Here is a 10536-nt window from a genome sequence, read left to right on the forward strand (position 1 = left end):
GTTTTGGACAGTTCTGCCATAACTGTCGCAAGTGTGTTTTTAGAGGCATTCCTCTGTTTCAGGACTAGACGACATGTTTGAATATGTGTCTGAATCCATTTTTGCAATTAAATGTATTATCCTTTTAATAGTAGTCAATTGAGAAATAAAAATAGCTTTTGATTTGTTAAATATTGCCTGTAAACAGTTTTTCAGTTATCAGGAAGCCTCGTTGCTTTACCTGTTTAATTAAAGCTTATTACAAAACACATACTTTTAAAACCGGCTAAGTCATGTTAAACAATTAAATAGCTAAATAAAAGAATTGAATTTAATGCAGAAATGTTAGTGAGATTGCAATATAGCCTGTTTGCTTTAATATTTGTTGTTTTCTTCTTTTATTTATGAATGTTATCTTTATTTTACCTTTGTAAAATATTTTGATGGTGGTTTAAATCTATTTTGTTTACAGCTCTACTTGGGTTAGAAACTGTATTTTAGTTTAAAAGTCAGTACGTTGTTACTGCTTTAAATTGTGTCACCTGTGTTAGGTGTTTGCCTTATTTGTTTTTACAAAATATGGCTTTGAATAGTTAATCTTGTTAATTTTTGGATGTTTTTCTATACTTAGGATTAAAATCTTTCAACAGAGTCAAACTATTAAATAAATTACTTTTCAGTTTGATAAAAATTGCCTAACTTTAAGCACAAACCTTTCACAGAGTGTTTGCAGCACGACTGCTATTAAATTTAAGCTCTTATTAARCTCCTTTACAACAAGCAGTGTTCATTCAACAGAAGAATTCCTGCAAAAAGGGTTGAACCTGTTTAATATAGAAATACTTGTTTCAGAATTAAACCATTTATTTAGAAGAGTTTAATGTGTTATTAATGTTAGAATTTTTGTTTAAAAGTGAAATTTGTGTGTTTTTGAATCATTTTCTAGTTGTTTTGACTGAGAAAATGGGAGTAAGGATTTAATTTGACAACTAGATGGTGCAATAATTTGTGTTGACGACTAGAGTCTTACTTTGCTTCCGTTTAGGGACACATTTCCCTTACTTAAAATGGTGGTGCTTCCGGTTCCGGTAGCTTTATCCTTGGCTTGAAACTATTTAAGATAAACTTTCTTGGACCAAATTTTGGAGAAATAAGGTCATCCATGGCAAAAATGTGTTTTCTGAGACTAATGGATTAGTTGAAACATGTCTTTAAACACTTATTGGATCTCGATGCTTTTACTGAGATCGCTGGTGTAGTAATGAATTCCGTACACCTGTAGAGTTGAGCCTTGCACCTCGGCGGGTTGCACCAACTCCTTGACAAAACAGCTCCATCCATCCATCCATTTTCTTCCGCCTATCCGGGGTCGGGTCGCGGGGGCAGCAGATTCAGAAGGGAGGCCCAGACCTCCCTCTCCCCAGCCACTTCTTCCAGCTCCTCCGGGGGAACTCCAAGGCGTTCCCAGGCCAGCCGAGAGACATAGTCCCTCCAGCGTGTCCTGGGTCTTCCTCGGGGCCTCCTCCCGGTGGGACGTGCCCGGAATACCTCACCAGGGAGGCGTCCAGGAGGCATCCTTACCAGATGCCCGAGCCACCTCAACTGGCTCCTCTCGACGTGGAGGAGCAGCGGCTCTACTCTGAGTCCCTCCCGGATGACCGAGCTTCTCACCCTATCTCTAAGGGAGAGCCCAGACACCCTGCGGAGGAAACCCATTTCRGCYGCTTGTATCCGGGACCTCGTTCTTTCGGTCATGACCCAAAGCTCATGACCATAGATGAGTGTAGGAACGTAGATCGACCGGTAAATCGAGAGCTTCGCTTTCTGACTCAGCTCTCTCTTCACCACGATGGACCGGTACAGCGCCCGCTTTACAGCAGACGCTGCACCAATCCGCCTGTCGATCTCCCGCTCCCTTCTTCCCCCATTCATGAACAAGATCCCCAGATACTTAAACTCCTCCACTTGAGGCAGGACGACCCCACTGACCCAGAGAAGCACTCTACCCTTTTCCGGCTCAAGACCATGGCCTCGGATTTGGAGGCACTGAGCCTCATCCCGGCTGCTTCGCACTCACAATAAATGTGTTTTTAAAGTCATTGTGCAATGATTCATTTGGTATTAGCAAATACCTAAACTGAATACTTACTCATACTATTTTGAGAAAAAACTGGTATTGGGACACCCCTACATTAAAATTATTAATCTAAGATTTCTAAGAGCATTTTACCAGATTTTATCTGTACGTGTAAACAAAAACTGTGATATTTCAAAACTTCTGACATTTGATTTGAACACTTGATTTTTATATATTTAAATATTTTGGCTTTGTTTTCTTATGTCAGAATAAGGCAAAACAGCACTTAACAGACGAATCATTGGGAGTCAGAATGTATACCCAGGATATTGATCTTGTCAAACAATTGTGACAAGTAAAGTAAAAACTTCTGCCACCATCACTGATCATCACTTTTTTTGAATGATGCCACATTTGTAAGAAATGTGCATTTATGAGCAGTATATGGGTTGCACACATGAAAATTTGCCAAAACGTCTCTGTCAAACAGCTTATTTTGTTGGAATTGACTCTTCCTTTGAGCTTTAGGTACCCCCAGGTGCTGTCAATCACGTGCCCACTATAAGATTTATTGCCAAGAAGAATTGCTACAACAAAGATAAATCTACCAAACGCAAATTGCCTTATAGATATGTAGATGCTTATGAATAAGTTTGATGTGGTGCTTTAATGTTCCCCGAAACAAACCAAGCTTGTTGTGTTTCATGCAAATAGCAAATATAAAAAAATACAAATCRGTGTTATTAAGAAAGGATTCTTTAATGAATTTTAATAGTCATTAATAACTAAAAACCAAATCTCCCTTACAAGAAAAAATATGAAAGTACTTTGATTTAAAGAACTTTTTTTTTGACAAATCWGGTTCACTAAATTTAATATCAAATCTGCAATACTAATCAAAATTATAATGGGTATAGAATTGATCTASAGGTAATTTGTTCCAAGAAAAATAGAAAATCTTCATTGTTGTGAGTCTAATTCTTCATGCGAGCATTTCTTAAATTACTCTGCAACATTTACATTTCACCACCCCCAACTAAGACATGAAGAACTGGAACAAGAATAAAGAGCGCGGTTAGGTGAGTGAAGTGCTTCAGGTTTTCACCACTGCCAAAAATACTACCATCAGTGGTGGTTGGGGGAATGGTAGGTAAAGCGGTAGGGCACATGAAGATTGAGTCCACGTCGAATCCTGTAGAATTGTAGGTAACAAAGCCTGGTCTCATTCCAGAGACCACCGTGGCACTGATCCAGTCCTGGTACTCGGACACTCTAGCATAGACTCCAGGTCTCAGTGGGAGGGCACAGCGATCACCAAAGCTTACAACTCCAGCCTGGACCCATGTATTATCTAATAGTGCCACCAGTGGTCCYCCTGAGTCTCCCTGTGAGGGGAAATAACAGTTTTAAGGTTGTCTAAAATTATCTATTTGAAGTCAAAATTATCAAATACAATTAAAAACAAATGAACTCATGATTTGCTTGCTGCCAACAGTTCTGACCAATTATAAGACAAAATCTTATACACAGTGCAGCATAAAATGTTGGGTTCACACAACAAGATATTTGTGGTAATTTTTGGGCCAGTTTTGTATGATGTCATGATCCTGCAACAAATGTTAACAATGGCTGCTGGTAGCCGCTACCAATGTTGGAGGTGTTATTTAAAATCTAAATTCCAACCACACAAGTGTGCATGTCTGAGCTGAATCTCTGGTTGAAAATAAATATATCAAAAAAAAAAAAAAACTCAGTAGTAATCAGGCTGCAGTTTTTCTAACTCCAGTTTTTTCATTCAGAATAAAAAGTACAGAAAGTAGCACTGTTTTTCTCACAACCATTTTCTTTTTTTTGACAGTTAAAATATATTACAAAGCAACCAGACAGAAAGTCATTTTCACCTGACATGAGTCCTTTCCTCCAGCTAAATCTCCAGCACACATCATGTTCCCTGTGATTCCAGAAAAGTCCTGTAAGTAGCATGTGCACTCATTGTTTCCCACGATCGGCACATTTAGTTCTTGCAGGGTGTTAGATATTGATCCAGTGCCTAGTTGAATAAAAAGAGAGAAAGAGAGTGTTAACGTGCAATTCAAAAGTAGTATTATTAGTTTAAATATGCTTTTAACTTACTAGTCACACCAAAACCTGTGACCCAGATGCTAAGTCCGCTATAGAAAGTGCTGCCTTGTGAGGCTAAGCAGACAGGACTGATGGATTTTGTAAAGTTCACGGGAGCCGACAGCTTCAGAAGACACATGTCATTGTCAAAGTTGACATTGTTGTACGCAGGGTGAACAACGACTTGACTAATCATTCGAATGACTTCATTAGGGTTGGGTCCTGTCAGGTTGTTCACACCCAGATGGACTGTAATCTTGCTGAGATCATAACTGGATGACACAAAAATAGAAATAGTAGTTTGTTTTCTAGAATTGATAGTGTGCTTCTCACATCTGTATCTACATGCCTTCAAACTTGTAAAATGTTCATTAGTTAATTTCAAAAGATGTTGAAAAACGTAATTGTTGTCAGATTAATGGTTAAATATCAGTAAATAAATAAATAGACTAATAAAATCACTTMATGCTTTCTTCATGAAATTGACAGCAAAAATTTGTCACACTATTTTCTTGAAACAATGGGCCTCATGCAAGAACCGTTCGTACGCACAGATTTGTTCTTAAGTTGTGTGTACGAGTGGTTTAGGAGAATTTGTGGCATTCACCAATGTTTTCGTATTCTAAATTTTTTTTCAGATACGAACAAAATTCACGAGTGGTCCAGACCTGTCATATATTTTACGAGCAGTCAGTAATTTTAAATGTAATAATTCAGAATAACAATAAAAACTGTCCCTCTGTCCGTTTTCTGCCGCTTATCAGGGATCGGGTCACGGGGGTAGCAGCAGAGAGACCCAGACAGACATCCCTCTCCCCAGCGACACTTTCCAGCTCGTCCTGGGGGACTCCGAGATGTTCCCAGGCCAGAGGGGATACATAATCCCTCCAGCAAGTCCTAGATTTTCTCCAAAGTGCCAGACATTTTTCGAAAACATTTTAAAATGCTTATTTCAGAACCGCTACTGAGACCACTTGCGACCGCACGCGGGGGGTGGGGTTACAGTGTGTGACGGTGTGGCTTCTGAAATGAAAATGAATTAACAAAGTTGTTTATACTTTTAGCAGCTCCTTTTATTTGCTCAACAGCTGACCTGCTGAAAATGACAGATTTTATTTTCTGGATCTCTGACAGATGGACTTCAATCTCTGAACTCGTAAAGTTCTTCTTTTTACTTTTTGCTCTCATTTTTATTAATGGATACTTCCTTGTATCTGAGGCAGGAAACATAGCCTTATATGGTGTTTTTGGGGTGGTAATTATGCTAATCTCTCGCGTGCACGAGCAGCTGGATACGAACAGGTGGAATTTACGCAGCTCATTTACACACTTTTCCTGAAGATAGAAGAGTTTGTTGAATCTGACGTGACATGTTCGTACGAACCCTTTGTACGAACAAAAGTAAGAGAAATTTAGGGTAAGAATCCGAACATGTTCTTGCATGAGGCCCAATGTTTCCAAAAAGTAGTGTGGATTTTCTAAGGTCACCTTTTAGCACATTTGAATAGTTAAATCTTAATATTAAATTTAGCTCATATGTAAATTCACACTGTCTGTAACTAAAAGTACCCAAATAAAAACATAAAAATGTATGTAGATGATAATGTCTTCTACGATGTTTTTATGAGTATGTTTTTCTTGATTTTTAGTGTCACAATAATATAGCAAGACACCAAGTACGTTTCTCCATAATATGTTTTCTTCTAAAAACATAGTCAAACTTTTATTTTGGTACTAACAGAGCTACATTTAATGCCACTGATCACAATATTCTATTACAGAGGCTTGAAGTTGAACAACTTTAAAATGGTTTAAATCATTTTTAACTGACAGATTCCAGTTTTTAAATGTTAAAAATGGATCCTCTTTTTACACCAGAGTTAGTCATGGAGTTCCTCAGGGTTCAGTGCTTGGACAAATCATCTTTACTTTATACATGCTTCCATTAGGCAGTTATTAAGTTATTAAACAGCATGGGATAAATTTCCATTGTTATGCTGATGATACTCAATTATATTTATCCATGAAACCTGATGAATCCAACCAGTTACTTAATCTACAAGCATGTCTTAAAGACATAAAAAACATGGATGACTCTTAATTTTCTGCTTCTACACTCAGATAAGACAGAGATTGTGGTTTTTGGACCTGAACATCTTAGGACAACTTTGCAGCCTTTCACYTTCTCTGGATGGCATTAATCTGGCCTCCAGTTCTAATGTAAAAAATCTTGGTGGTATTTTTGATCAAGATATGCCTTTTAACCCCAACATTAAAAATGTTACCAGGACCGCCTTCTTCTATCTGCATAATATCACTAAAATTAGAAACGTCTAAAAATGATGCAGAAAAACTGATCAATGCATTTATCACATCTAGACTGGATTACTGTAATTCTTTAGTATCTGGGCTCCAAAAAACTCTTTAAGAAGTCTTCAGTTAATCCAAAATGCAGCTGCTAGAGTTTTAATGAGAGTTGGAAGGAGAGATCATATTTCTCCAATTTTAGCTTCTCTCCACTGGCTCCCCGTCAAATTCAGAATCAAACATTGTTGTGACTTGGCGCTATACAAATAAACTGAATTGAATTGAATACTTTTAGTAAGAGGCAGTATGAATTTACACAAAAACTTGGTTTTAGCAAAACTTTTAAATTTAACGTTTATCATTAAGATTTAAATATTAACATTTAGATTTATTTAGATTTAATTATATAAGGGTGCCAAATATGGAGGACTGAAACTGACAAAATTAAAATTAAAAACTGAAATAAATAAATGGCCCAATAAATAGATAACTACACTTAGACTGAACCAAATAATTAAAAAAAACAGAACTTTACGTCATGTTTTATAATTTAATTGACCTTCATATTTCCAGAATAAATCCAACAAATGGTATATTTTAGCACGTACTTTAAATTTTTTATATATCTTTTGTTTTTCCTTTTACTTGTAGATGCATTTGTGTACTATTGGCCAATAAACAGAAAGGAGCAGGATCTAGGTGTAAAGTAGTTGTGGTAAGGGGACTGACCCAAGTAGGACAGCCCACCTTATTTGCATAATAAGGCAAAGATGCATAAGGTAAAGTAAAAACCGGAGAGATAAAAATGTAAAAGCAATAAATGGAAATAAAGACTTCTCTCGAAAAAAAAAGTTTGATAAAAACATTTAAGAGGCACAAATGCATGACAAGTAAAAGAAAAAAAAAACTAAAACTTTAATTAAATATAAAGATTAAAACATTTTTAAACAAATTAGTGCATTTTAAGTGTCTTTATTATTGTTTAACTTCTATATTTCTGCTTTTATTTTTATTTATTTAGTAAGTCCTCCATAGATACAAAGGCGACTAGAAAATCCACACTACTTTTTAAAATATTGTTTGAAGTTAAATGTGACAATATTTTGCTGCTATTTTTAGCATAAGCTGCTCTTCAAATGGTGCCCCATAATATGAAGACATTTTGAACTTAATAATGCAGCAGACATTGATTTGTAGTGTGAAAGAATTGTTCTGGTTTAAAAAGCCATGGGTCATTATGGTTCTGAGTGGACTATAGGGAAGTTAACAAGGTTTATGTCTATTCAAGGTCCACAAACTTCTGGACCAACTCAGACTAACGCAGCATATGTTGTTTCTCCACACTGCTATGCAACCCCACCACCACCCACCCCACAAAAAAAGAAGTTTAAACACAATGTCCCCCCCTCACTTCTGGAAGCAGTGAGCAGCTGTCAGAATCCATTCGTTAGTGATCACCGATCCTCCACAGAAGAAGAAATCAGACTCCTTCAAAGCTATCTGCCAGGGCCAACTCCCTGGTTTTGCATCAGTGCCTCCAATGATTCGAGTGGCGGTTGCTTTGCCACATGCTGCCATAAAACAAGAAGATAAAAAGCTAAAAATGAGGAGACACGACAACATTAAACAACATGTTTTTTTCTCATTTTAAAATAAAGGATTTGATTGACTTTTCATGCAGGTAAATGTGATTAAGTTCTTTGCTATTAATCACATTCAAAAAGATTTAATGCATTGATAAGATGAAGAAAAATGACCATATTTTTCTATCAAAAACATGTGGGATATGTATTAACTTGTACGCATGTACAAGTTTGAAAATGTTTTCTTGAAAAAACTATTAGGTTCACAATTTTAACTTTTCTGACAATATTAGTTGGAAAATAATGCTAAAAATGATCATCATGGACCAGTGCAGAGGTGAAAAAGTTTTCAAAGTTTATGTTTTTATATTTAAGTCACTTTTATGACAAAGGCTTTAGCTGGCTTGAGTACACGATGTTCATCCTGAAAAAAGGTTTGTGTTCACAGGTCTGTCAATGAAAAATGCATTGTTTGTTTCACAGCATGTGCTATCAGTATAATCTAATCTTTCGGTTCTGCAAATCTGACAAGATAAAACTAAACATGTGTGAGAGGGTTTGATAGTACGTGTGAGAGCAAGTTTGAATTATGGCCTAAAGGGCCTCTCATACTTGTATGTTTGGTCCCAGATACTTACCTGGCTGCTGTGAATAGCAACCTGAAAAGTGAAAGAAAAAGTCACGTTAAATTAATCATGTTAACACACACCTGAACAATGATTTGCAAGCTAATAAAATGGAATGTGATGTTGTTGAACACAGTTCAAGAAACTTGATAAACCACAAGCTAGTCCACAATTTATTTAACTACACTGAGAGGATTTTGATCCAGCAGCTTGAACAGTTTTGACATATTCTTCTTTAAATTGAACATATGCTTTTAAATCCCTCTTTTTCACATTTAAATCATTTGGTTGGGGATTAAATAAGGAACTGCAATGCTTTGGTCTGAATTCCTCCTTGTTGTAACTCCACAAGCCCCTCTTTCACCATTTTTCTGAGGTCTCAGATCAACGCGTTTTGGTGCTGTTTCTTTAAATGCAAACAAGGCACATTACACCACGCACCCCCTCCAGATTTCACTAACAATGATTATTGTCAACTCCACCTCATTTGGCCATTCTTGTAATTTCTTTAGCAGTTCCACAGTAACTACTGTGACGTTCTTGGTAAAAAAAAAAGGGTATGTGAATGTATATAAAATGGCAGTGAGATTTCAAAAATTGTACGAATTTCAAAAATAACCGTACGAGGGAAAAGAGAAAACTGAACAAATTWAAAAAAAATACAGAACATAAAGTTGCACTGTGAGAGACTAAATAAAATTTCTGCACTCCTAGACAGTGCAAAACAAAATGCATTTCATGGCAAAAAAATGGGACAAGACAAAAAAAACTTACGTAGGTGGACTCCCAAATTTGTTTTTGGAGACTATTTTATGGTTTCAGGACATGTGATTGCTTGTGTTGTACTGATGCTATTAGGGGTGTGTGGATCGATCTAAACATTGATATTAAATTTCCAACTGTACTGGATCGAAGTAACGTATTGAAAGTGATACTATAATTTGTTTCTTGTCTCTATTTTCAGTAAATGTTTTTTTTTTCCGATACAAAATGCAAACACAGTATAATATAAATAATTCATTCTCCTCTCATTTAATTTTAGAGGTCAGTAGTTACTGTAAAATGATATACATTGCCTCAAATATGTTGCCTAAAATCTTTCATGAATATGAAAATGCAAAATCCACTAATTAACAGAGGGAATCAAAGCTCTGTTGATAAATCATGAAAATACATTTAGCTTGACACACCACTACTTCCTATTAAAATCTTTGAATCATTAATTGCTCAAGATCATTAATGTTTTTCTGCCACTTAATTAAAATCGTACAAATGGGCTAATTTCCTGCGTGCAATTAGTGCCGAAGGTTACATTCCAAATAAATTTTAGAATACAGTCAAATCATATTCAGTTAAAATGTAAAAATATATAAGGCATTAAAAGAAAACACAAAACTTTAGCAGAATAATTTTATTGCATATAAAAGTGATATGGCATATGTGTTGAATTTAGTTAAATGTATTCAGAATGCAATGGTTACTGTATATGCTGGAAATTGTCAATTATCTTCCCATCAGTGATTTATATTAAGCAATAGAAAAAATAATGAAAAAAATAGGTACCTAAACAGCTTTTGTCCCTTACCTTTGCATATCAGAAGGAGCATGAAAACCACAATCTTTTGGAGTGCCATCTTCCAAATAATCTGGTGTCACAAAGTTTCAGCCTTTAAATGCATTTGAGATTTAGATGAAGCTCCACCCAAACTGTCAATCTTTTGAATAAAGTTCTTAGAAAAAGCCTATGTGGGTATATTGGTTGAAACGCGTTTTTCTTGATGTCAGTGTTGAATGGGCATTGTGCAGAAATAAAGGCTGTACAAACAGAAACACATTTACTGTA

At 36.0% G+C, this 10536-nt stretch overlaps 1 protein-coding gene across 1 annotated transcript; it reads right to left on the minus strand.

Moving 5' to 3' along the window:
• Window positions 1-2804: 2804 nt before the first annotated feature.
• Window positions 2805-10315, minus strand: LOC106530625 (serine protease 27). Its single transcript, XM_014026280.1, has 6 exons — window positions 10279-10315; window positions 8706-8726; window positions 7896-8055; window positions 4190-4449; window positions 3958-4106; window positions 2805-3441 (listed from the first exon to the last, which is right to left on the minus strand). Exons 1-6 carry the CDS (start codon window positions 10298-10300, stop codon window positions 3073-3075), a joined length of 981 nt encoding a protein of 326 aa, XP_013881734.1. The 5' UTR covers window positions 10301-10315; the 3' UTR covers window positions 2805-3072.
• Between the last annotated feature and the right edge of the window lie 221 nt (window positions 10316-10536).

Source organism: Austrofundulus limnaeus, unplaced genomic scaffold (assembly GCF_001266775.1).
Source record: "Austrofundulus limnaeus strain Quisiro unplaced genomic scaffold, Austrofundulus_limnaeus-1.0 Scaffold540, whole genome shotgun sequence".
NCBI classification, from domain to species: Eukaryota; Metazoa; Chordata; class Actinopteri; order Cyprinodontiformes; family Rivulidae; genus Austrofundulus; species Austrofundulus limnaeus.